At 55.7% G+C, this 23,599-nt stretch overlaps 11 protein-coding genes across 11 annotated transcripts; 6 read left to right on the top strand and 5 right to left on the bottom strand.

Moving 5' to 3' along the window:
- Positions 1 to 211: 211 nt before the first annotated feature.
- On the top strand, positions 212 to 1,400 carry PHYSODRAFT_476964 (hypothetical protein; the record flags this gene model as incomplete). The annotated part of the gene is made up of 5 exons (XM_009516751.1): positions 212 to 420; positions 492 to 635; positions 744 to 773; positions 847 to 1,195; positions 1,293 to 1,400. 5 exons carry the CDS (start codon positions 212 to 214, stop codon positions 1,398 to 1,400), a joined length of 840 nt encoding a protein of 279 aa, XP_009515046.1.
- Positions 1,401 to 1,985: 585 nt separating this feature from the next.
- PHYSODRAFT_246920 (hypothetical protein) lies at positions 1,986 to 4,823 on the top strand (the record flags this gene model as incomplete). The annotated part of the gene is made up of 4 exons (XM_009516750.1): positions 1,986 to 2,442; positions 2,470 to 2,615; positions 2,702 to 3,677; positions 3,886 to 4,823. The coding sequence occupies 4 exons, from the start codon at positions 1,986 to 1,988 to the stop codon at positions 4,821 to 4,823; spliced, it is 2,517 nt and encodes an 838-aa protein (XP_009515045.1).
- Positions 4,824 to 5,406: 583 nt separating this feature from the next.
- PHYSODRAFT_473942 (hypothetical protein) lies at positions 5,407 to 6,871 on the bottom strand (the record flags this gene model as incomplete). The annotated part of the gene is made up of 3 exons (XM_009516749.1): positions 5,407 to 5,508; positions 5,548 to 5,875; positions 5,940 to 6,871. The coding sequence occupies 3 exons, from the start codon at positions 6,869 to 6,871 to the stop codon at positions 5,407 to 5,409; spliced, it is 1,362 nt and encodes a 453-aa protein (XP_009515044.1).
- Positions 6,872 to 7,377: 506 nt separating this feature from the next.
- Positions 7,378 to 9,603, top strand: PHYSODRAFT_246933 (hypothetical protein; the record flags this gene model as incomplete). The annotated part of the gene is made up of 4 exons (XM_009516748.1): positions 7,378 to 7,417; positions 7,489 to 8,064; positions 8,127 to 8,621; positions 8,777 to 9,603. The coding sequence occupies 4 exons, from the start codon at positions 7,378 to 7,380 to the stop codon at positions 9,601 to 9,603; spliced, it is 1,938 nt and encodes a 645-aa protein (XP_009515043.1).
- A 265-nt stretch (positions 9,604 to 9,868) lies between these two features.
- PHYSODRAFT_476541 (hypothetical protein) lies at positions 9,869 to 11,538 on the bottom strand (the record flags this gene model as incomplete). Its single annotated transcript, XM_009516747.1, has 5 exons — positions 9,869 to 9,927; positions 9,995 to 10,276; positions 10,350 to 10,522; positions 10,604 to 11,193; positions 11,443 to 11,538. Coding segments are annotated over 5 exons (1,200 nt in total), but the record flags the coding sequence as incomplete, so codon positions are not given.
- A 515-nt stretch (positions 11,539 to 12,053) lies between these two features.
- Positions 12,054 to 12,780, bottom strand: PHYSODRAFT_467403 (hypothetical protein; the record flags this gene model as incomplete). Its single annotated transcript, XM_009516746.1, has 3 exons — positions 12,054 to 12,213; positions 12,276 to 12,384; positions 12,525 to 12,780. 3 exons carry the CDS (start codon positions 12,778 to 12,780, stop codon positions 12,054 to 12,056), a joined length of 525 nt encoding a protein of 174 aa, XP_009515041.1.
- Positions 12,781 to 12,909: 129 nt separating this feature from the next.
- PHYSODRAFT_474456 (hypothetical protein) lies at positions 12,910 to 13,707 on the bottom strand (the record flags this gene model as incomplete). Its single annotated transcript, XM_009516745.1, has 1 exon — positions 12,910 to 13,707. The coding sequence occupies one exon, from the start codon at positions 13,705 to 13,707 to the stop codon at positions 12,910 to 12,912; it is 798 nt and encodes a 265-aa protein (XP_009515040.1).
- A 46-nt stretch (positions 13,708 to 13,753) lies between these two features.
- On the top strand, positions 13,754 to 15,966 carry PHYSODRAFT_321501 (hypothetical protein; the record flags this gene model as incomplete). The annotated part of the gene is made up of 3 exons (XM_009516744.1): positions 13,754 to 13,776; positions 14,044 to 15,030; positions 15,120 to 15,966. The coding sequence occupies 3 exons, from the start codon at positions 13,754 to 13,756 to the stop codon at positions 15,964 to 15,966; spliced, it is 1,857 nt and encodes a 618-aa protein (XP_009515039.1).
- A 601-nt stretch (positions 15,967 to 16,567) lies between these two features.
- Positions 16,568 to 18,187, top strand: PHYSODRAFT_321500 (hypothetical protein; the record flags this gene model as incomplete). The annotated part of the gene is made up of 1 exon (XM_009516743.1): positions 16,568 to 18,187. One exon carries the CDS (start codon positions 16,568 to 16,570, stop codon positions 18,185 to 18,187), a length of 1,620 nt encoding a protein of 539 aa, XP_009515038.1.
- Positions 18,188 to 18,244: 57 nt separating this feature from the next.
- Positions 18,245 to 20,034, bottom strand: PHYSODRAFT_353435 (papain-like cysteine protease C1). The gene has a single exon (XM_009516742.1). The coding sequence runs from the start codon at positions 20,005 to 20,007 to the stop codon at positions 18,406 to 18,408; it is 1,602 nt and encodes a 533-aa protein (XP_009515037.1). The 5' UTR covers positions 20,008 to 20,034; the 3' UTR covers positions 18,245 to 18,405.
- Positions 20,035 to 23,121: 3,087 nt separating this feature from the next.
- Positions 23,122 to 23,523, top strand: PHYSODRAFT_388521 (hypothetical protein; the record flags this gene model as incomplete). Its single annotated transcript, XM_009516741.1, has 1 exon — positions 23,122 to 23,523. A coding segment is annotated over one exon (402 nt), but the record flags the coding sequence as incomplete, so codon positions are not given.
- Between the last annotated feature and the right edge of the window lie 76 nt (positions 23,524 to 23,599).

Here is a 23,599-nt window from a genome sequence, read left to right as displayed (position 1 = left end):
CTTTTGCGTAGTGTTGTGTTCACTAGTGTAGCCATTTGGTGAAGCGATGCTGCGTGCTCAGGTGCATCGCGACGCGGACGAGGACGCCGCAGCAGTCAGCGATGGCCTGGACGAGGACGAGTTCGTGGCGGTTGCTGTGACCGAGTCGTCGTCTGCAGAGCAGGAGAAGGACCGGCTGGCGCTGCGCGAGACGGACGAGCAGTTCCTGTGGATGCTGCTGCTGGCGGCGGTGGCCGAGTGCGTAACCACGTGCTTCGTGCCGGGGTACACGCTGCGCTCCTGGGGGTTGAATGTCGGCGGCACGGCGTTGAACTGGATCGGACCTTTCCTGGACGGTGTAACCTACGGCTACGAGGACCGACTCAAGAAGGGAACGCAGGTCTCGCTCGCCTGCGTGCAGTTCCGGTCGGCGTTCTTGGGGTACGCGAGTGGAGACTTGAGGGGTTATGGTGCTGGTGCTGATAGAGCTGCATCGTTGCTGTTGATTGCAGGGTCTTCACGTCGTACTCGTTCATGGTCGACCACGCGGGAGATCTCAGTAGCAGCAGCTTTGCAGCGGGGCCTCTGTACGTCTGCGCGTCGGTTCTGGGAGGCTGCGTGTGCTTCCGACTGGGAAAGCAAGCGGTCATGGCTGCGTGGATGAGTCCAATCACGGCAGACGTGAGTCGGCTGGTGAGCAGGATGAAGAACAGGCCGTCGCTGGTGACGTGCTTGGTGACTTTCGTCGGTCTGACGGCGCTGAGAGCCGCTCTGGGACCGCATGGTTTCGTCCGGTACGCTGTCGAGTGTGTTGATGTATGGATGGGTTTGGTTGAAGATAATTAACGAAGGTGTGTTTTTGGGCAGTGACCTGAATGACCCGCAGTTTATCGGTCCGTTGCAAGTGGCGGACGGCGAGGAGTTGGTGCTCGGGATCTTGATGTCGTGCAGTGCAGTGTTGCTGTCGAACTACGTCTGCGAGCTCTTTCCTAAGCAACCGCCTCAACTGCGCAATGCCGCGTCGCGCAATGGGGGCCCTTTCATTGATTGGGGGTGCCTCTGCTGCAATTTTCTTGCTTCTGTGCTGGCGGGGTTGACTTACCAGTTGAGTCGGATATCGCCTACTGGGTTGACCAACAATCTTCTCGCGCTCAAGTTCGTCAGCTCCTTTTGTGGATCGCTGTCAGTCTTCTCAGGAGCGGTTAGCATCATCTCGGTGCGTAATTGCCATGGTGAAAACCGTTCATCTCATACTTTATGAGGCCGTATTTCATAACGGTGTGCACTTTGTTTATTGTGTTTGCTGCTCGTAGCGGCTGTGGCTTGCAGGAAACCGCCACTCGGCACTTTGGAATCTCGCCTTGCAGCTACTTGTGGGGCTGCTCGTCATACCATACCTTTACAAACACGATGCCACATAACTACTGTAACTGCAAAACAATATTATACCTTCAGCCGATATAGCCTCGTGTCTGCTCGCCGGTGACACTACTGCGTAGTGCACACGCATGCAGACGAATGACTGCCCGAACAAAATGATACCTGATCCCGCTCAGTATCGAATACAGCTTTTCCGTGTCAGTGACTCAACGGCGGTGACTACGACGCCGAAGGTCTCCGCCGCTTGATTGGGGGACAACATGTGACGGACGAGGGACACATTGTGCACGCCAGATCAAGGACAAACTCCATAGAGTATTACAACCATGAGCCAGGGCCCCTTACCCGATTAGCGAATTCATCGAAGTCAACGACAACTGATCCCGTGCTGGCAAATGTTAGCGCGCTCAGTCATGCAGTTGGCCTGTAACGCAAGCAAGTGATCTCTGGGAAGCATTGCTTGGCAATCGGCTCCTTGCTGCATCGAAGGGCGATGGAATTGCGAGCATTGCGCAATGCATGTAGCGCTCGGTTCATACCTTGGTCGACTCGGATGTCCAGCTTTTCGGAGCTGAGAGTTCATTCCGAGTTTTGCCGCTTCGATCCCAAAGCTTCTCAAAGCCACCATGGCCCCGGCACAAGGCAAGCACGTACACGACTTAGAGCGTATTTCGGCTGTGAGCGTGAGCATTTCCAAAGACCCCGACCAAAGCGGATATGCAAGCGCGAAGACCCCGGATGGGCTCGGCCAAGACCTCGAGGATGGCGCGTTACGTCCTGGTGGTATGCCTGTGCTGTTGAGTCGGGACACCATCGGCCTGCTGTTCCAGTACGCGGCCGTCGGTGTCGTCTACGGCATGCTCCCCGAGACCATCTACCCGTTCATGCAGGAGTACCTCAACTGCAGCGGTGCTCAAGTTGCTGCGGCCAAGGAGCTTGTGGTTCTCCCGTGGAGCTTCAAGGTGTTCTTTGGCATCATCTCCTACTGTTTCCCGATCTACGGCTACCGTCGTCGGCCGTACATGTTGATCGGATGGACCGTGTGTATTATCATGCTGCTGGTTATGGCCATCATGCCGATCGGTAAGCCATACTACACAGTCGCATCAGACCGCGACATCGACACTGCAGACTACACGCCGGAAATCGAGGCTCGCATAAACTTCAACGCCCCCAGCGAAGGTGCCAAGTACGTGGTCATCATGTTCTTCGCCGCCGTTGGATACGTTTTCTCCGATGTTTGCTCGGACAGTATCGTATGTGAGCTGGCACAACGGGAGCCTCTAGCCAAGCGTGGCAAGACTCAATCAGCCATCTACACATGCTCGTCATCTTCGGCGAGCTCCTTGTCGGTTTCTGCTTCAACGGCGAAGAGTACGGCGGTGACTTTGACTTCTCGCTCAGCTTCCCGCAGCTCATGATCATCATGACGGTGCTTACGGTTCCTGCCGTCCCCATCATGTGGTTCTTCATCAAGGAAGAGAAGGCTCAGCGCAAGGATTTCCGCAAGTACATCAACGAGTTCTGGGATCTGCTGTGCAAGCGCGTCGTGTACCAAGTCATCGCCTACCACTTCTTCGCCGGCATCTTCTCGAGCATCTCGTACACTGCCAGCTCCCCCGTGCAGTCGTATCTGGTGGGCGTCACGCCTATCAACAGCACGCTGAACGACGTTCTGAGCCACGTCTGCTTCATGACCGGCATCATGGTGACGTCCAAGTACGGACTGCACTGGAACTGGCGAGGCATGATCGTCTGGACGGGGGTTCTGGTCATCGTCGTGGACGCCACCGTCGCGCTTCTCACGGTCTGGGACGTCTTTCGCAACCAGTGGTTCTGGCTCGGCCCTCCGATCGCGGTCCAGATCCCGAGCGGAGTCGCGTGGATTATCGCGCTGTTCGTGACGGTCGAGATCGCTGGCGTGGGCAACGAAGGCGCAGTGTACGGCCTCATCACGACCGTCGGCAACCTGTCGTCTCCGTTCGCGACGACGCTGACGCTGCTCATCGACGGCCCGTTCAACATCACGAACGCGCGCGTGCAAAGCGACGACCACTCGGTGCGCATGGACATCACGTACACGATGATCATCTCGTACGCCATGGCCATCTTCTCGTGGGTCTTCCTCTTCCTGCTGCCCAAGCAGAAGCAAGACACGCAGGAGCTCGCGCGCACGGGCGGCTTCAACAGGCTGCTGGGCGGACTCACCATCGCCTACCTCTCCTTCTCGCTCGTCTGGTCCCTCACCGTTAACACGCTGGCCATCTTCGGCAGCACCTCGTGTCTGCTCATTGCAGCGGCACCGGCTGCTAAGTACTGTAGGCACTGTGCAACTTCAACTTTGGCCCATTCAATGGATACTTTCATGTCGTCCACACCACAAATCAAAATATGCTCGTTGGTAGGTTTATTCCGTCTTTGAATCCATCCCAGCCAATCAGCGCGCGAGGAAGGCACTGGCGTTAGTCTTCTTCCTCACTCATACATTTCCCCAGTCAAGCTCAAGACCTCCCCTACCTATCCTAGTCATGTCGGGCACGCGCGTATACGTCGGGAACCTGCCCATGGACATCCGCACGCGCGAGGTGGAGGACATCTTCTACAAGTATGGCCGCATCCGCGACATCGACGTCAAGTTCCCGTCGCGCCCGCCGGCCTTCGCCTTCGTGGACTTCGAGGACCCGCGCGACGCCGAGGACGCCATCCGCGGCCGCGACGGCTACGACTACGACGGCGCGCGCCTGCGCGTGGAGCCCGCGAACGGCGGGCGCCGTGAATCGGCACCGCGCGGCTCGGGGCGCTACCCGCGCAACATCCGCGGCACGGGCGACTACACGGTGGAGATCTCGAACCTGCCGCCGCGCGTGTCGTGGCAGGACCTCAAGGACTTTATGCGCAAGGCCGGCGACGTGGTGTTCACGGAGGTGGACGGGCGCGGCGGCGGCATCGTCGAGTACAGCAACAAGCGCGACATGAAGTACGCCGTGGAGAAGCTGGACGACTCGGAGTTCCGCGGCCGCAGCGAGAACTCGTACGTGCGCGTGCGCCTGGCCGGCCGCGGCCGCAGCAACAGCAGGAGCAACAGCCGCAGCAGCGCGCGCCGCTCCAGCAAGAAGCGCAGCCGCAGCCGCAGCGAAGGAGAGGGCGACGGAGAGAAGAAGGCCAGGCGCAGCGCGTCGGCGGACAAGGAGCCGGAGAAGGAGAAGGACGCGGACGACAAGAATGCGGCGGACGACCAGAAGGATGGTAAGGCGCAGGAGGCGGACGCGGCCAGTGCCAGCGACAAGAAGGACGACGTCAAGGACGAGCCCAAGAAGGAGGAGGAGCAGCAGCCGGTCGAGAAGGAGCCGGAGCAGAAGGAGGACGAGTCCAAGAAGGAGGAGCAGGTCGAGGCGGAGAAGGAGGCTGAGGCTGAAGCGCCTAAGGATGAGGCACCCAAGGAGGCGGCGCCCAAGGAGGAGTAGAGCGGCTCGACGGACAAGCAGCAGACAGCACGGAGAGCAGGAGGAACGGAGAGGAGAGCGGAGCTGACGCAGTTTGAGAACGCACGGACGGTCGGACGAGGACTCACCGCGGAACAGCCTGGACTTGCCCTGGGCGCGTGCGTGCGTGAGTCTGGTTGCTGCTGCGATAGTCGGTGTTCTCTTACCGTGTGCCTTGTGTACCCCCCTGTTCTTGTTTGTTGGTGCTGTATGTACGTACACACCGCCCGAGACCATTTGCTTAGTGAGTTTGATTTTTCTTCATTGTTCGACGGGCTTTCGACTCGAGCGGCATCGGCGATTCCGGCTGGCAGCGTGCGTTGCTGGACGGCTGAAGGACCGGTGGGAATTGGCGTCGACAGCGGAGCGGAGGATGACAGCGGCAGCGGTGCGGACGGCGTGACTATGCTGAAGGCGACAGAGAAAAAAACGTAGACAGATTAGAGGGGTAGACAGGGGAGGCGTCGTAGTGCTAGAGCTTGATGCTCCCCTTGTTGGTTGAGCAGTAAGAGAATCAAATTCATTTTCTCACTCTACGCAGCCCCACGATCGCTCCACAGGTCTTTCAGAGTCGAATGACATCGCGAGGAGGGCCTTCCATGAGTGCTTTGACCTGCGCTTCGAGCTCCTCTCCGTTGTACGAGACCAGAGGCGAGATTTCGATGCGCTGAGCCTTGTCCAGCTTCTCCTTCACAAAACTGTCGACGTCTCCAGCATCCTGCGAAACGGATGACGCCGCAGCAACAAGCCAGGCCTTCCCTTCATCGTGCAGCATGCGGCGGGCACTGTCAGGCGAATCCACAGGATTTCCAGGGGGATTCTTGACCGGCGCGAACTCCGTCTCGCGAGGGACGGAGAGCACCGCCATGCGCGAGGACAAGGGGAACACGTCGAAGATGAAAGACTCCAATTTGATCCCCGAGTTGCTCGTAGGCGTGTACGTCGCACCGGAGTCGTCCGCCATGGGGATCTTCTTGTGCGCTACGTGATACTCCAGGCTCAAGTTCGGCAGCACCACGTTCACCAAGAAATCACTACAGAGACATAAAATATTTAGTACACCGAAGCACGTATTGATGCCGAAGCAAGCCCACGTACATGGTGTAGAAGTGGTTGCAGATATTGGCTGCTCCAAAGACCAGCTTGCCCGTTCGCGGGTCGACACGCTCTGCCATTTCACGGTCGATTTCTGTGTACTCAATGACACAAAAGCGATCGTTCCTCTTGGCGACGACGCCAACACGGTCGTCAGGGCTGGCCTTCCAGACCACCTTGCTACCGCAGTCCGCTTGCTTGTCGATGCAGTATCCAATGAACGTCGGGTCGGCCGCCTTGCACAGCGCGTTGTCCACGGAAAACACATGTAGGTACTTGACACCGCGAGCCTGCAGCTTCGCGAGTGCCCCACTGGACTCCAGCGCCTTGTAGATGCCGCCATTTCCGTCCGACGCCGTGGCCAGTTTGTGCGAGTTCTCCAGAATCAACTTGCCATCCGTCGTGAAGCACGGTAGCGTGCCTTGCGGGAAGAAGAACATCTGCGACTCCTTCAGTCCGAAGAACGCGTTCTCCCTGAAGAAGCCGAGCGTCGTCTCGTGGTTCATCTTGCTGGTCATGACGTAGAACGGGATCTGGATCTCGTCCCGAGGCCGCGACGGGAACTTGTTGGCCGCCAGGGCTTCCAAAGCCAACAGCCTCTCGGCGAACAACTGGAACAGACTCTTCTCGGACGGCAGCCCGATGTTGTACATACCCTTGGGCCCAGCGAAGCCCAGGCGCGTGCCTTGACCTCCACTCAGCACCAGAGCGCACACTTGACCCCGACTCACAGCCTCCAGCCCCAACTCCACCCAGCGCTGCTTGTCCTCAGCCGAGCATTGCTCCAGCAGGTCGTAGCTCTCCAGTGGCTCAATGGTGCCGCCCTCCGTCGTCTGCGCATGGGTCGAGGCCTGGAAAATGTCGTGCAGCAGCTGCAGATCGAGCGCTTCAAGCTGCGGGTGGCATAAGATGATAAAACAATTATTAGAACACATTAATTACCATAAAATACTGTTTATATATATGCTAAAACAAGTGTTACCTCAGTGGTGAGTTCTTGCGCCTCCGTCGACGAGAGTTTGTCGGCGTCGTCGAACTGCAAGCAGCAAGAGAAGCACATGAGCGTGTAGCCAAGGAACAGAGCTAGAAGATGAAGTCCGTCTTACCTTGAGCACGTGGTCCTGACCGGCCGCGCGAAGCTTGCGCGCCAGCTCCTCCGGGACGCGAGGCATGACAACGCGATGATCGAGTTTTGGGCGCTGATACGTGGCGCAATTGAACCCTAGCCCTAAATGTCGGAAGTGCAGGTATCACTTCAACTTGCCTTTTTCCGCCTGTATCCATAAGCGCTAAAGATTATACTGGGAACTCCCGAAGTATGAGGGGTGGGCAGCTCCCAACGGATTAATTGCGTGTAAGCGTAACCTGGTACAACCTTCGTGTCACATCAGCTTTTGAGAGCTCCGCAACATCACCATTCTATTGTTCCGACCAACCCACCATGGCTGGCACCATGGCTGCAAGTGGCAGCTGCAGATGCTGTAAGCATGGAGGCGCCAGTTCCTGGTAGGAATGGAACGTCGTTCCTACCATCCTCGTTCTTCACTCACAGCAAGCAAGTATCGAAGAATGCCATCGAAGAAGACGAGAGCTCGTCCCCCTGGTGCCGAGGTCCCAAGCAGGTCCAAGGCACGAATAAAGTCTTCTAAGAAGAGAGCTCCTCCTCCGGACGCCCACGACACGGGTGGAGCTGGACCCCCGAAGCGACGCAGACCCGACGTAGCGAAACGCAAGGCGGACGCGAAAACCGTTGACATTGTGGCGCGGAAGGTGACGCTCAAGAGTTTCTGCACCCCGGAGGCGCAAGCTCTCCACTGGGACGACGTGATCATGACGATGAACCACGCTGCTGCCGAAGGCTGGCTCCTTGCCAACTTCGTCGTGATGCACACGATTGAGAACCCCACGGGTGGTGGGGTGCTCCCCCCTATGGACGATAAGTTTTTTCGTAGGTGCATGGCTACCGTGTCGAAAACGTCCAGGCCTAAGAAGACGTTCAAGACCGTGTTTCAGAAGTCAAAAGAAAAGAGGGTCCAGCCGGACCTTGCGTTGAAGGAGTGGAAATGGATCGACTTTGAGCGTGCAGCAGATGAGTACCTGAAGCATCGCGGAGGAGCTCGACGGGGTGGTTCGAGCAGGCGGCTACACAGATGGCGAAGAACACCGAGACCTCTATGTGGAAGAACCTAGCGCGGCGCCTCCGGCAGTATGTGAGGGTGACGTACCCAGAGCATCGTGCTGACGCATTCCTGATAACGTCTTGGGTGCTGGACGAGGCGTGCGACTGTCGGCATTGCAAAAGCTGCCGAACCAAGAAGCGCCAGAAAAAACCGGTCCCAACCGAGAGCCAATCGTGTGACGCCGTGAATGACATCGTGGGCGCTCTGCGAGAAGATATACCAAGAAATCAGAACCAGAAAGTAGACTGGAAGTCCACGGACGTGTTGCGATTATTTCACAAGTACCTGAAGGCTGTGGAGGAGTTCAACGAGACCAACAAGGATAACCCGAAGATCCGACAGGAACGTGTGGACAGCATCATCCCAACCAAGCAGGGTTTCCGGAGCTCTTACTTCAGCATGACATCTACGGGGCTGTGGGACTTGTTGCGGAGAAGTCGGGACAGGCTGGATCTCGACACTATCGTGTACACGGAGGGTGGTGGAAGCATCTCGCTCGGAGACAGTATTAAGAAGGAGAACTAGTCTGGGGTAGCAGACATTTGGTGGTGCAAGCTATTTCGAGTAGCTGACCTCGAAAAAGGGACTCGACTGGTGTTCATGGCCAAATCTGCACGGATGGCATCAGTGCAAGTGTCTTGCTTCACAAACCCAAACGAGAACCGAAAGCCGAGCCCCCGCTGCGCAAGATTGAGAACTACGACGAAATCAAGGGGGCGGATCCGGGGTTCACCGACATGTTCGTAGCATGCATGTACAACGTCCGCTCGCAAACCTTCAGCGACGACTTTCTTAGCTATCCAGCCAAGAAGTTCTACAGCGACTCTGGTTACTCGAGTAGTAATCGTAAAATTCGACGAAAACTCGGTCTCAACGCGGAAATCAAGAAGGTGTTCAAGGACATGCCGACAAGGAAGACAGCTTCCCTTACGAAGTTGATGGAGTATCTCGACTACACTGTGCCCAAGATGGAGAGACTCTTTTCGTTCTTCATGACCAAAACCTGTCGTGACATGCGCTTCAGCCGGCAAGTGTTGGCTGAGAAGAACCTGCGAGATATTTGTCGGGAACTAGCAGGAGAGCCTGGCACGCGTACTTTGATCGCGTTTGACAACTGGGAGTTGAACAACAGCAGCGGCATCATCAAGAAGAAGACCCCGGGTCCAGTCATGAAGCTCCGGCGCATGCTCACGGATTATCGCGGCGTCGACGTCATGATTGTGGACGAGTATCTCACTAGCAAAATGCACCACGGCTGCTACTCGCTCGCTCCAATGGAGAACCAACAGGTTAAGCACCGATGTCGCGACAAGGTTGTACGAACTGTTGGAGTGCACAAGGTCTACCACTGTCTTAAGCGGAATGGCGGTTGTGGAGCGACCGTCGAACGCGACGTGAATGCCTCCAAGAACATGGTGGAGGTGGCGCTGACACAGATGCGTGAAGGCGAGGGTGTGCGGCCGGAGCGTCTTCAACGGCCAAGTTGATATGAGAATCACTGATCATAACAGCGTTTATCCCAAGGCTTCCTCCACGGGTGGGTGGGTGGAGGGGGTTGTGGCGGTCACCAAGGCGGCCACCACTTATTGGACGCCAAATCGCATCGACCATTGCGACTTGGTAACTAGGTTGCATGTTTTGTATCTTTAGTAGTTCTGTAGTAGATAGTAGTATTTTTGCTGTATAGTTACGGTAATTTTCACGGAGCTTCCGCGAATTCCCAGGTAAGCGCAGCAATCTAGTCTCCATATGTCAGCATGAGCTTGGTTTGGACGAGTGCAACCACGCGAATTTGAAGCTGAAGTCAGCACCTAACATAAAAGTCTCATAAGTTGTTTTTTTTCGCTTCAGCACCCGGTTAAGACAAGCATCCCTTACCCAGATGCAGGAACGAAATCTGCATCGCGTAGAGGAACGTGACCGTCAGTTTGTTTTGAAGTTTCTCAGCCTGCGTCTCCAACACGAATGCGAGCTGCTGCAGCGGCGAGAACCCCACGGCATGCTTTAATACGATGACGAACACGATCAGAGACACAAGCTCGAGTAGAGCGTAGACCAACACATTCTGGATTGACGACAAAAGATCGGCGCTTGATAAATTCTTCAGCGCAGGATAGTAGGTGCTGTTGGGCATGAAAAATAGCGCCACGTCATGCAAACCTAGAACAAAGTAAGTATGAGTTAGTTTTGCCAGTTCCCCAGCCAACATTGCTGAAAGTCATCGTGGTCTTACAGTAAATGACTGGTATCATCACTTCCGTATACTCCATCAGCACTAGGTATTCCGTAATGAAGAGCACATGTGTGGCTTTGTCAATAAAGGCTGCTCTTTCAGAAAGAGAAAAGATGGCAGTAATATCCACCCTGAACTGGTTGAATGACTGGAACTCGGGCTTTTCAGCTGCGCTCGACTGCTGATCCGACTTGTCACTTTCGCTTGTAAAAGTTGGTATTACTTGAGCGTTCTGAAATGCCTGCCTCATAGACCTTTGAGTCCTGCTGCTGTCTACAATGACTGTTCCCAAGTGAATGGGGGCACGAGCGCTGTCCGGTGCTTTCTCACTTAGAGCGGAACAATTGTTTGGCGGCTCACCATTCTCGATACTCCCTCGCGTAATTCTTCGATACTTGGCTTCCCTCCATGTACCGTCGATAGCGAGGATCCTCATCGCAATTTGAAGAAAGTTATCGTTTGCCATGGGGTGTCCCGGTGGGATTTTATTCATCAGGATGTTCACGTCCTTGAGCAGTGCTACGATATCTAGCAGCGAGGAGAAAAATAATGCCACGTCCAGAATCATCACCGTCCCAGTCAAAGACCACGATGGTGTCAGCTGCACAGCGTTTGAGACGTACAGCGCATTAAACACTTCTACTGTGAAGATGACAGCCTCAGGCTTCATGTCATTGTGAGTGGTAAGTCTGCGGCTGATCCGGTTCTTGGCGACAAGTCTGATGATCGGCAGCGTTAGCACGAAGATCCCTTGCGTGATGCCCGTGAGACTCACAAACCCGTAAATGTAGACCGGATACACAAATGTGAGGGACATTTGGGAATGAACCACATCCAATTGTTGCTTGACTTCCGTCCATACGTATGGATCGGATCTCCACAGCGAGCGTGTTATGTAGATAAAGCAGGCAACAAGCACCCACGCATCGGGCGGTCCAAAGACGAGCAAACCAAACGGCAGAGGGAAAACAGTCAACGCAGAGATGGCGAACACGACCACGGTTGAAATAGCCGCAGTAAACGCACCGACGAAGATAATCTGCCCAGCACTTAGTTGGAGACGCCGTATACACTGATTCAAGTGGACCAGCACAGATCCACCGATGTAGGTGGTTACTGCCCAGGAACGGAGAAAGAAGACCCAATTTGCGTAGACGCCAGCGTCCGGTGATGCTAAAGGTGGGAGCTCTTTCACTAAGCTTACAACAAGGCTTGGCAACGGAGTCAGCAAACAAATAGCAATGAGTCGACGTTATGAAAGGCGATTTGAGTAGGTAGCCAGCTGCCGGAGCCGGTCAACGGAATAGCAACCATGAAGCTCTACTTGCACGGACACCCACGCTGCCCGCACCAGCCGACCAGCACTCCGAAGACGCTCCAATATTTTGCACGTTGTCATTGAGTCCGACCCGCGCTCACGGACAATTTTGTGATGTCCAGGTTTAGTGACGACGGTGCAGATCAAACAGAAATAACACGAGCAAAATCAACATTCCGTCTCCTCCGTATTAGTCTTCGCCGTCAAGTTCTTAAATTGCCATGCTCAATCTGTTGGTAGCCGCCATGCTCGGTATTGACTTGCAACTACAGTTTGGCCTGGGCGCTTTGAAATCTGTGCACGTGAAGCAATAGAGCGTGAGTAAATTAGGGAGTCAACCATACCCAAAGCACAAGTCTGTCTTTGAAGCCATACTTAGTGCTCGCTTACTCTTGCAGCAGCTTTTCGAGGCGGATCTTGGTGATCTTGCTTTGCTCGCGTGCTGCGACCGACAGCTCGTCTTCGGGGTTGTTGTCGATTCGGGACGCCAGGATACGAAGCATCTCGGGCGCAGACTTGCCAGTTGCGCACACAATGTAGATGTATCTGCAAAATCCGCAGTTAGTCCGCACAGTCTCGAATCAAGATATGATAAGGATAAAACTCACCCGAACTTCTTGAAATACGCATCGTTGAGCTCCTCAAGTCGGTCCAGAACGGCCTCATCCGCGTTCTTCGTCGCCTGCATCATCATACCACACTCGTCAAATATTCCGTCTCAATTGTGAAAGTTTGCCGCCAACAACCTTTTGCTCCTGGGCTTCCCACTCTTTGATCGGCTTCTTCGCCCTCCCAATCTGCAGCAATAGCGCAAGCCTCCGGTCAATTATCCTCTCCACCACCTCCAAATCTTCAACCTAATTCAATGCAAATACAGTAGCGGACCCTTGGGTGCGCTGCAAATGCCTCGAGCCAATCTTGTCGCGTCAACGAGGCGTCCGCCTCATCCGCCACCTGGCAGAGCTGCTCGAAGTCCCGCACCGGGAACTTCTTGGCCATCTCTTCCGTCCACTTCTTGGACCCGCAGCAGTGCAGCAGCTTCTGACGGAACGCCGAGTCTTCCTTCTCGGCCCCGGGGGCGGCGGCAGCGTCGTTGAGCACGGAGAGGTCCATGGCGTTCTCGGCGAATTGGTGAATGAATGCAGAGTGTGGAGAGACGGGGGAGCTAATAGCATCTGCATTGATACTTCTTACCTACCTGCTCCTCTTCCTTCCTTCCTTCCTTCTTCTTATAATACTTACTCAAAGTTTCTTCTTGGCTTTGGGCACAGAGTACCCGGTGCTTGGGGGTTCACGGTACGAGCCGCACAGTCGGTCCCAGAGCGTGAAGTACTGTCCGTAGTTGTAGACGAACAGCTCGTGGTGCACCGAGTGGTGCAGCGCCCCGTTGACGACCTTGTTGTGCGAGAGGTAGAGCCCGTCGTGGATGCTGATGGTCCAGAAGTTGACGGCGGCGAAGAGGGCGAGGAACAGGCCGCGGTGGATGGGGAAGAGCATGATGTAGAAGTGGTAGGGCAGGCTCTGGATGTAGCCATCTACCGGGTGGAAGGCGTGCGATGCGAACGGGGAGCAGATAATCCACTTGTGGTGCGGCTTGTGCAGCGGCGCGTAGATGAGCGGGTGGTGCAGCCAGCGGTGGAACCAGTAGATCAACATGTCGGAGAAGAAGACGAACCAGACGACGGCCATCGCTTCGAAGCCGTAGCCGTACTTCCCGAACTCCGTGTACGTCTTGGAGTAGCCGCGCACATCGGCGAGGAACCACGGCAGCGTGAGCATGACCATGACCGGGATGGACTTCAAGGACGCCACGATCTCGCTCTTGACTTGGTCTTTCAAGAACTTTGGATGTTTCATCAGCTCCTTGTCGAACCAGAACTGGTACGCAAAGCCGGCACCAATGAGGTAGAGCAGATACCCCCCGACCAACGTGATGCCCGTGATCGATGCGATCTGGCGCGAGATCGAGTCCCGCGGCATGTCGGCGGGGTACACTGCATCCAGCGCGTAGTAGTCGGCGTACTCCAAGATGAGGTCCATACTGCAACTTCGATTCGCGTCCACGAAGACGTTTGCAAAGTGGCCGATGGTGGTCGATTGGCCTCAGGAGTGAGTAAGTAGCAGCGGATCTGCTTGGTAGGTACCGTATCCTACCTGGGCCAGGCGACGCACGCCGAGCTGATCGCAGTGCTTACGCTCAAATCGGCGAGCCCTGATTACAGTCTCCGGCCTCAATTATTCCTGCTAGGAATTCGGACAATACCCGTAACAATACATTTTATTCAGATTTAAATAATACTCACCATTATGTTTTGTTTAAATCTAATTACTTATTTTGTTTTTCGAGTACAGTATCTTGAAGTTTGTATGGCGAAGTGCACTTTCCATCAGTGATGTCCACGCGGACGTGCGTCGCTCTACGGCGGTGGAGCTGCGGCGCACGTCCGACGACTGGCTCAAGCTCGTGTTCTCCACGCGCAACGGGCCCGTGGAGAAGGAGGCGGCGTGCGTCAACAGCCGCGAGGGCTGTCGCTGCGACTCCGTGCGCCTGCTGAGGGCGCTGGTGGTGCTGACCGAGCGGCAAATTGTGTCGGTGAGGGGCGTTTACGCAATCACAACAATTGACAATACCCCCGTGGCGACGCTCGAGTTCAAAGTGAAAGTGTGCAATAACGCCCGCAATTACGTCGGTGAGTCATTAAAAACCTTCGAGTTGGTGCTCTGCCACCTCCAAAGTGACGCGCTGGCAATTGCAAGGAGAAGCGAAAAATCGAGAAACGAGGCCAAGAATTCCGAACTTTTGGACGCCACGTGCAGCTCCTGCCATGTCGTGGGGTGCCGTCTGCACCAATGGCAGGTACACGAAACTCTGGGCCCCAAGGCCAAACTGCACCTTCCCGACGTGTTCCAGAGCCTCATGGCGCACATGGAGGCGGAGCAGAGCGAGATCCGAGACGACGTCGTTTACCGCCCGAAATCTAACGGCTCAAACGTGAAAATTACGGACTTGCCCAAGAACGCGCTGCATCTTGTGGTTTATTTCATGGATGCTACCGAGTTGGGGGCCGTGAGTGGCGTGTGCTCCCTGTTCCGCCATTTGGCGTATGCAGTTGTACCCGGACTCAATTTGGTGCTGTACGAGCACCAACGCAAAGGGCTCAAGTGGATGTTGTACCGCGAGACGCCGTCACTAATTCGTAGCTCGACGTCGCACCCGTTTCTTTTCCCTCGACGCCCCGGGCGGAGTTCAAACGTTGCGATTGATATGAAGGTGGTGAAGGACGTGGATACGACGACGAGAGATTTGTGCGGAGGCATGTTCTGCGACGAACCGGGACTGGGGAAAACCATCACGATGCTGGCGTTGATTTTACGGACGAAAGGACAATCCACTCGGAATGCGAGGCTGCGAGCGCAACTGGCAGAGAAGCCACTTCTACCAATACTAGTAGATACTCGTTGCGCCCTCGGGATCGGTCTGTAGCAGCAGAGGATCTGGTGAGTTCGGGGGCGTCGCTTATTGTTGTGCCGGACCCGTTGGTCGAGCACTGGAAGTATCAGATTGAAGCCCATGTCGAGTCTGGAGCGCTGCGGACATTTATTGACGAGACTGGCGAGGAGCTCCCGAGTAATTTAGAGTTAGCAGCCTGCGACGTGGTCGTCACCTCGTTCAGTCGATTGGCGCGAGAGTGGAGGCGTCATCGACCAGCGTCCGCGCTGGAAAAGCGAATGCCCGAACGATACGGCTTTGAAGGGATTCAACGGTATAGTGATGGCACGATCCGAGGCGAGGTGTCTTCTCTTCTGACTGTTCGCTGGGTGCGCGTTATCGTTGACGAAGGACACGAATTAGGTGGGCAAACGCCAACCAACTTGATGCTGATGGCTCGAACTGTATCTGCTGAACGAAGGTGGGTCATGACTGGAACACCAACGCCCAACACGCTCCAGTCAGCGGATCTCAATTACGTGCATGGCCTTCTGCTTTTTCTTCGCAACAAACCGTACGGGCAGCCAGATGCGCGTACGTGGACCAAGGCAATCGCTAAACCGTTTGAGCACAACAAACCAATTGGGTTCTACCGCTTACAGAGTTTGCTCAGTCGGATCTTGATGCGTCACACAAAAGAGTCCATTCGTGAAATCTTACCGGAACCAGTTTGGCACACCGTATACATCGACCCGACGCCGAGTGAATACGCCCAATACAACGTCGTTGCTGCTGCAGTTCGCGCAAATCTGGTGATCACGAGCGTGGACCCTGAGAAGCCGGGGAAACAGCATCTCGATAGCCATTAATCGAGCAGAGACCTTGCAGGTGGTTGAAAATTTGAGGTTCGCATGCTGCGGTGGTGTTAACAGCGAGGTTGTGCTGCCCACGAAAGCGCAAACGGAAACGATCAATATGCTTTCAGACCTTGAGGTGGATGACGATAATATCGCCACCGTGATGCAGTACTTGCGAAAAGTCGTTCAGCCAGGAGTGATGACAAAGTGCGAGAGTTGCGAGCGGAAATTGCAGTTGCTCATGGTTCTTCCCTGCGGTCACCTCTGTTGCGCAGACTGCGTGGAAGATCGCAATATCCGAATTGGCCCGAGTTGCTATCTCTGCAACGAAGTGTTCGACCCAGAAGTTTTCATTGAGCTTCAGCCAGGCTTCGAGTTCCGTGAGATTGACGACGCCAACGACAAAAAGGCTGGTGGGTCTGGTAAGAAGCAACAACAAGGTGGTCAGGGGCACCAGCACCCCCCTTCGGGTGGCCATGTACAGCATTACGGTCAACCTCGACAGCTAACTCAAGCGCCACTATATGCTGGGGTCATGCCTAGAAATCGGCACTATTGGACGGTGGATGCCAGCAAGATTTTTTATGCAGCTACTAGAGTTCGCGAGCTGAAAATGGAGCTAGCTCGCCAGAGTGCTCTTCACGGAGCTGGTGGCGACCAACGTTACGTGAAGGTGATTATTTTCTCGCAATTCACGGAGATGATTTGGCGTGTAAAGCTCGCGTTCCAGCAACAGAAGATCCCGACGGCAGATTTCATCACCCTTATCAAACCTAAATTGCGGATGAGAGCTTTGAGACGCTTTCGCGAAAATCCTGCAGTAAACGTGCTGTTGCTGTCTGAAGAGGGGTCACACGGACTGGATCTCTCTTTCGTGACGCATGTCTTCCTGATGGAAGAGATCTGGGATAAATCACTTGAGACTCAAGTCATTAGCCGCGCGCACCGAATGGGAGCAGAGCAAGCAGTTGTGATCGAGCGACTATGGATGCGAGGCAGCGTGGAGAGCGACATGGCGAAGGTGAATGAGTTAAGTGAGAACGAACCAGACCCACCTCGCGTAGTTCATGATCTTGGCCCACCTGCTCGCAAGTTTAAGCGGAAACATACTGGAGGTGATGATACGTTACTGAATGTAGCTGGCAAGAAGAAGCACAAGCACGACCGCAACGATGAGGTGGCCAAGGTACCTGGAAACAAGAGCAAGTTCCTCCAACGCAAGCTGGACTACGTGCTAAACCACTTAAAGCTGCTCGATGAGAGCATTGCCGCGCCACCTCGACAAGTCCGGTTCTCTGTCATCGATGAAAAGACTGGCACTACAATACGACAAGCGATCCACACGATTCTCAGCTCGGACGACCCCGCACTAACAACTTCAACGAATTCCTCCAAGCCACAAGACAGAAGGACGGCACCACAGGCCATACCCTCCGCTCGTCCGACGGAAAATAGGGGAGCAAATGGCGCAGTGGTAACAGCTAGTCAAAGAGGGGCAACGTCGAATCAACACCAGTCACGCGCTTCTGTTGGCACGGCGCAGACTGCGAAGCCTGCGGCGGCGACTACAGTGGTAAGACCACAGGCAGCACGAGAAGCAGTACATTCGTCCAGAAACTCTACGACACAAGCTGTGGAATCAGCACAGGAGATTAAATCAGAGTCGGCACAGGTAGCGTGCCAACGAGCTGCAACAGCGACGACCCACCGCGAACGTAGACAGAAGCGACGACGAAGTGACCCCCAAGACATTATTGTGATCGACGATGAACCCGAGACGGTCGAACCTCGCCCTCCTGCTGCTATTGCAGTGGCAAAGCAAGACAACTCGAATGCAGAAGTGATCATGATTGATGATTCTTCCTCTTCGGAGCCTGACCAAAGCATCGATAACGATAAAGAAAGCCTCGGCGGCCGTGATAGCGATAGCGGCAGCGGCGGCGACAGCGATGCCAGCATGGCCAGCAGCAGCAACAGTTGCAGTGCCGACAACGAAGATCAGTCTGGAAGTGAAGACAACGATAGCAGCAGCGACGAGAGCGACGAGGAAGGCAACGAGTTAGTCTCTCAGCTGATCACCGTTGCTCAATGTCACTTTGCCCAGCACACCGTTGCTCAACGCCGCTTTGCTCGGCATCGAGAAGCCTCGGACAAAAAGGCTGCTGCAGCTGCGACTTCGTCTACGCGAACACCTGCATTGGACGATGAAGAGACCGAAACGGAGTCGGAGTGAGCTGTTGCGCGAAAGGAGTTTGAGTGCCGCCATTACCTTGTAGCTGTTCAAACCAAGGGCACGAGCGAAGGATCATTTTTATTTATGTTACGACAAGCACGAAGCTGACCGTCTCTATTCCACTCGGAACGACGTCAGCTCACCATGGTAGGCGTGGAAATATAAAGCTCTTTGAATTCATGTCGGGTATACAATTCGCGCATGTCGGTCCCGCAGACTTACATGTAGGAGAGAGGCTCGTACACGTGGGCCTTCTTCGTGGCGTCGCTGTCCGTCAGGTCGAGCTCCACGTTCACGCAGAAGAGCTGGCTGTTGCTGTTGTCGTCGCTGGTCAGCATGATTTCGTAGTTGCCAGCAGGCGCGATGATCGGCAGGTTCACGTCCACCTTCAGGTCCGAGAACTTGCCCTTCTTCATGGGGCATGCGAAGCCGTGCACGTCGATGTGGCCTAGGCCAAGCGGAAGTGGCACGTGGGTGTCGCCGCACAGCTTGCCCGAGTGTCCGAACACCTGCGTGCCGGCCAGCTTCACTCCCAGCTTGAAGTTGGCCGAGCTGAAGTCCTGCTTCGCGTTGCCGTTGCCGAAGAAGGACACCGGCTGGCCGCGCTGGGGTGACGTCGGGGTCACTTCCAGGTCGTCGAAGTCAATGATCGCACTGGAAACGTCACCGCACTGCGTGATCTTCGCCGACGAGTACAGGTCGGCCAGGTTCTTGGGCCGGAAGTCACGCTCCGGTTCGGCCGGGAACGAGTCCACAGGCTTGTCAGCGGGGACGGATCGCGGCTCCTCGACCACCTTCTCCGTTTCCTGCTCGTCCTTGTTGATCAGCGTCGCGAACGGGTAGCTGGGCACCGAGGCAATGCCGCACTGGCCGGCGGGTCCGTTCTCCTCACGGGCCAAGCGGATGTATCCCTGCTCTCCCCACGAGGCTCCCCACGAGTTCTTGACCTTCCAGAACTTCTGTCCGTTGTCGTTGCCGTAGCCCACGGCCAGCACGCCGTGGTCCAGCCTCGTGCCGCACGTCAAGTTGAACACCCCGGACTTGTAGAACTGGAAGGCCTTCTGGTCGGCCTCAATGGCCACCGACACGGGCTGCTGCGCCACAGCCACCTTGAGCGCGTGCTCGTCCTGCGGGTTGACGTCCTGGAAGCCCGTGACCTTGACGACGCTGTCGCACTTGCGGCAGACCTGCGCCTTGGCCTTGTACTCGTAGTCGTCCTCGCTGCAGATGCCGCCGTGGTCCTCAATCCACTGGAAGGCGTGGTCCATGAGGCCTCCGTTGCAGCCCATGTCTCCGTTGTGGTCGCAGTCCACAAGCTCCTGCTCCGAGAGGCTCAGCAGCTTGCCGCTCGACACGAACGTGGCGCCCTCCACCGCGCCTGTGGTGGAGAAGGCCCAGCACGAGCCGCACATGCCCTGGTTCTTGACGGGCGTGACGCCGCCCTTGTCCACCCAGTCCACGGCGCTGGGCACCTCCACGTCGCTCCAGAGGCCGTCCACGCGCGAGGCCAGACGCTGCTCCAGGTAGCCCTCGGGCAGCACGAGGCCCGTCATCTTGAACTTGAACTCGTCGAACGACATGTGCGAGAACGCGTTGTGGCCCAGCTTCACGCCCGTCCACGCGTTCTCGGCGTTGTGCTCCAGGATGTACATGTCGTTGGCGATGTAGTTCTCCAAGCGGCGCGCGAACTCGAGCGCGTCCGAGAACGTGACGCCGTGCGCGCTCATCCAGGCCGAGAACTCGTGCTCGTACTCGAGCGGCGACTTGAGCGCGTCCGCCAGCGCCAGGCTGGCGAGCAGGAGGCCTCCGACGATGCGCATACTGCGGCTCAGAGAGTGATGGTCTTGGTCTTCTCGGGGCGGAATGGATAATGAGAGAAGGCGGCGGGGCGCGGAGCGGTTGAAGCGGCCTTTCACTTGGCCTTTGTATACCAAGATCGGGGGACAGATCTGATGGGACGCAGCAGAATCAGGTCCCGGATGTGGCGCTGACCAATGAGCAGCGAGGAAGTGACCGACGCACTTTCAGCCAGTAGACGACGGCTTACGGGATGTGTTTTGACCAATCCACGGGCGGTTAAATGGGAGCTCAACGTTCAGCCCAAGAAGAAGGCTCACCTGCGCCGCCGAGGCAAGTTCAAGGCTCGACTGCACGACCGACGCTGGCGTGCCCGCGTGGAGCGAAGCAAACCGGAGCGAGAATGAGCCTTGGGGGCGTCTTCGTCCGTCGAAGCGGCGCTAGCGTGGCCACCTGCGCTCGCCGTCCGAAGCAAGTTGAAGCTGGGCTCAACTGCTCTCTGTCAGCGCGAGGCAAACTCAACGTGATCGGAGCTGTCCTCAGGCTCGGACATGGCTCTTGTCGTTGCTGTTGAGTGTGTGTGAAGGTGCACGCGAATGTTGAACAGCGATTAAAATCGGTCAGACCGTTGCGTTTGCCGATACCCCCAACCTCCTACGTGCTACTAAACTCCTTGATGTCCACTACTTCGGTTGACCTACGCGGTCGATTCTTTGGTCACCGCGAGTCGGAGCCAGCAGGTTGACTCAACCGTTGAGTGGGTGCCATGCGCCACTCCACAGAACTGGTGCCGCGCAGCGAAATTTGCTGGTCGAGGTGGTGCTACAAGTCAAAGCGGGCTTGCTGCAAGGTCGATCTTTACTAAGTTATCTAATTGACACTTGCGCTTAGTCATAAGTGGCCATCATTCACCCGTTCATCATTTTGCACAATGCCCCCCCCTTGAGGCGGAGACAGCAGTGAAGAGGACATGCAACCAGAGGTAAAAATGATGCTCACATGGCGGAGACCGGCAGGTGCGCGCTATACAACTATATGGTCCAGAAGATCGAGGAGCCTTACCACAAGCTACAGCAAGCTAAATGCATTCGATGTGTGTTTGTTGTGTCAAAGTTGAAGTTGTTGAAGTTGTTTAGCCTCTACAGTATGGTAGTGTATTTCTTTCGAGTCGGGGAGCTACAGCGAAGAAGACAACCCGGGTACTTGTAGCGTAATGGTGGATGCCGTCGCTAAACGGCCAACCAGGCCCTTCACCAATAATGCTGCCGGCATCACGAAAAACTTTGACCTCGAACTCACCACTCGGTCGTGTGGACCACCGCGGGAACGCTGATGTGATATTTTCCAGCTTCAACTCTCTCATCGACGGCACGAGCGTTGCGGAGCGATGTCATCAACCACGGGACTTCCTTTGCTACGCCCGGCAGCACCATCGACCGGAAAATGCCGCTGTGAGTAAATACATGTGCAGGGGTAGCTGGCGCCTCATTTCAACGAGCGGTTTCCGTCCAAGCGGAGAGGACCGAAGTTGAAGCGGCCGTTCAGTGAAAGAACGCCCGCGAAGCATCCTTCCTCTTTCTGTCGACGCACGCAGCCTCTGATGATGGCGTGCAAACCAAACCCATCGGTGCCGTGGCTGCATCGGTTGCTACACCATTTCCGGGTCGTTCTGCACAAATGCTCGATTCAAAACGATCACGTAGAAAAAAGGGCAGTATACACGTCCGACTCCGACCAGAACAGTACACGGATTCAAAACAATCACTTTCATTTTCTAAATGAACATGTGCCATTTTTCTGGTACGTTGTGGGAAAGACTGATCAACAATTGATACTGCGTCGTATTTATGTTCTCAAATCAATACTAAGATCAGCCAGAATTTTCTCGAAAAGGACAATTGTTGATCTGCTTCCCTCTGTGATATCATAGAAAGGGCAGCTGATCGTTTTGAAAATGGCTGTGGTCATTTTGAATCGAGAAAGTGATCAGAAGTCGGCCAAGTATACGCCATAAGTATACGCACCCTTTTTCTACGTGATCGTTTTGAATCGAGCATTTGTGCAGAACGACCCGGAAATGGTGTACTTTGACCTGAAAAGGCAAATTAATGCAATACGCTAGCTTCGAGCCTACCGATAGATAGCAAGCAGCGAGCGAGCGAGTCCGTATCGCATGTCTGCTTCGGCGATCGCAGCAGTTATATCGCTTCTTTCGTCTCGCTTATGCGCCGCGAACAGTCGGCCGCGGTTTTAACGAACTGCAACCCACCGAATAGGCTCCTTCTCTTTCGCGCAACGCCGGGCGCTTCACTTGGTCACTGTATGTCTGCATTAACATGCCACTTCAACATCTACAATTAGATCCACCAAGGGCACGATTTAGCTTAAACCCACGGGCGATCGTGTGGCCGCCTGGCCGACTTCAATGAGACAAGGTTTCATCCAATCACAGCTCTTAAAAGTCCTTTTCTCGCACGCTCATTCGCCGAAAAGGCGGCTTGCCTCTTCCTCCTGCAACAACGACTTCGCGCAGTTCCCGATTATCAGGCGGACGCACAGTCACAGGCTCAGTCTCAGGCCTCATGGACGCCTCCGTTGCCGTCGCCAAGCGCCTGCCGCGGCCGCTGCAGCTCGCCATCGCGGACGCAGCGCGTCGCCGCCGCCCCTCGCTGGCCATCACCACCTCCTGCTGCGCGCGCGTGGCCCACGAAGACCTGCTCTGCTCCATCTGCTTCGACATCCTCTGCTTCCCGGTCACTCTGCCCTGCGGGTGCGTCACCACCGCTGCTGTAGCCACAGTCTGTGCCCATTGATGTGTGATGACTGAGGATACACTGCTATGGTTTTTGTGTGGCTGCAGACACAACTTCGACCGTGGCTGCATCCTGACAGCCTGGGCGCACGACGTTACTGCTGCTGCATCGCCTCGTGCTGCGTTGCCATCACCTCGACGACAAGGAGATGATGACGACGACGCTCCAGTTACACCACGCGAGCGAGTGCAGCGAACTACTCAGCAGCAGCAGCAGAGAGGACACTTGTGTCCGCTGTGCCGCCAACAGGCGGGTATCCACAAGGTGGAGGAGCTGCAGGTGAACTTGCTGCTCAAGGACCTGATCACGTCGCTGTACCCAGCCGAGACTATGAGTGCCGCCACCTCTGCTAAGCAGCAGTGTCCACACCTGACATTGCCGTCGTCACCTCATGGCAATGGAGCGGCGTTGACTACCCACACAGCAGCCTCGGCGTTCCGACGCCGACCGAATTTGCGCACCTTCTCGTCCTTCGTCTACGTGTGCGCGGCGTCTGTGACGGACCCACCGGGTTTCGTACTTGCGGTGCTGCTGCTTCTGGTGCTGTTGGCGACGGCGTGCAGTCCGCAGCCTGCGACGGCCCCGCCAGCAGCTTCGGCGATGGTCATGTTCGACACCATGGACCGCGTCTGCAACGGACTCTCGCTGCTTATCCACCGGATCTCCATGCAGATGGACCAGATGGATCAAGTCTCGCCGTGGATCCGCATCATCTCGTACCTGATCTAGCTGCGCTGCCTCGCTCCGCTCTGCTCAGCTACCATGTTTTTATTCAAGTTATGACGACCACGCCAACGAGACA

This window comes from Phytophthora sojae, assembly GCF_000149755.1.
Source record: "Phytophthora sojae unplaced genomic scaffold PHYSOscaffold_1, whole genome shotgun sequence".
NCBI classification, from domain to species: Eukaryota; Oomycota; class Peronosporomycetes; order Peronosporales; family Peronosporaceae; genus Phytophthora; species Phytophthora sojae.
Note: the sequence above shows the minus strand (reverse complement) of the source record. Positions and strands in the feature narration are given on the sequence as shown.

Excerpts from the sequence above, each read along its gene's own strand:
- PHYSODRAFT_353435 (XM_009516742.1), bottom strand. The coding sequence starts at position 20,007 with ATGCGCATCGTCGGAGGCCTCCTGCTCGCCAGCCTGGCGCTGGCGGAC.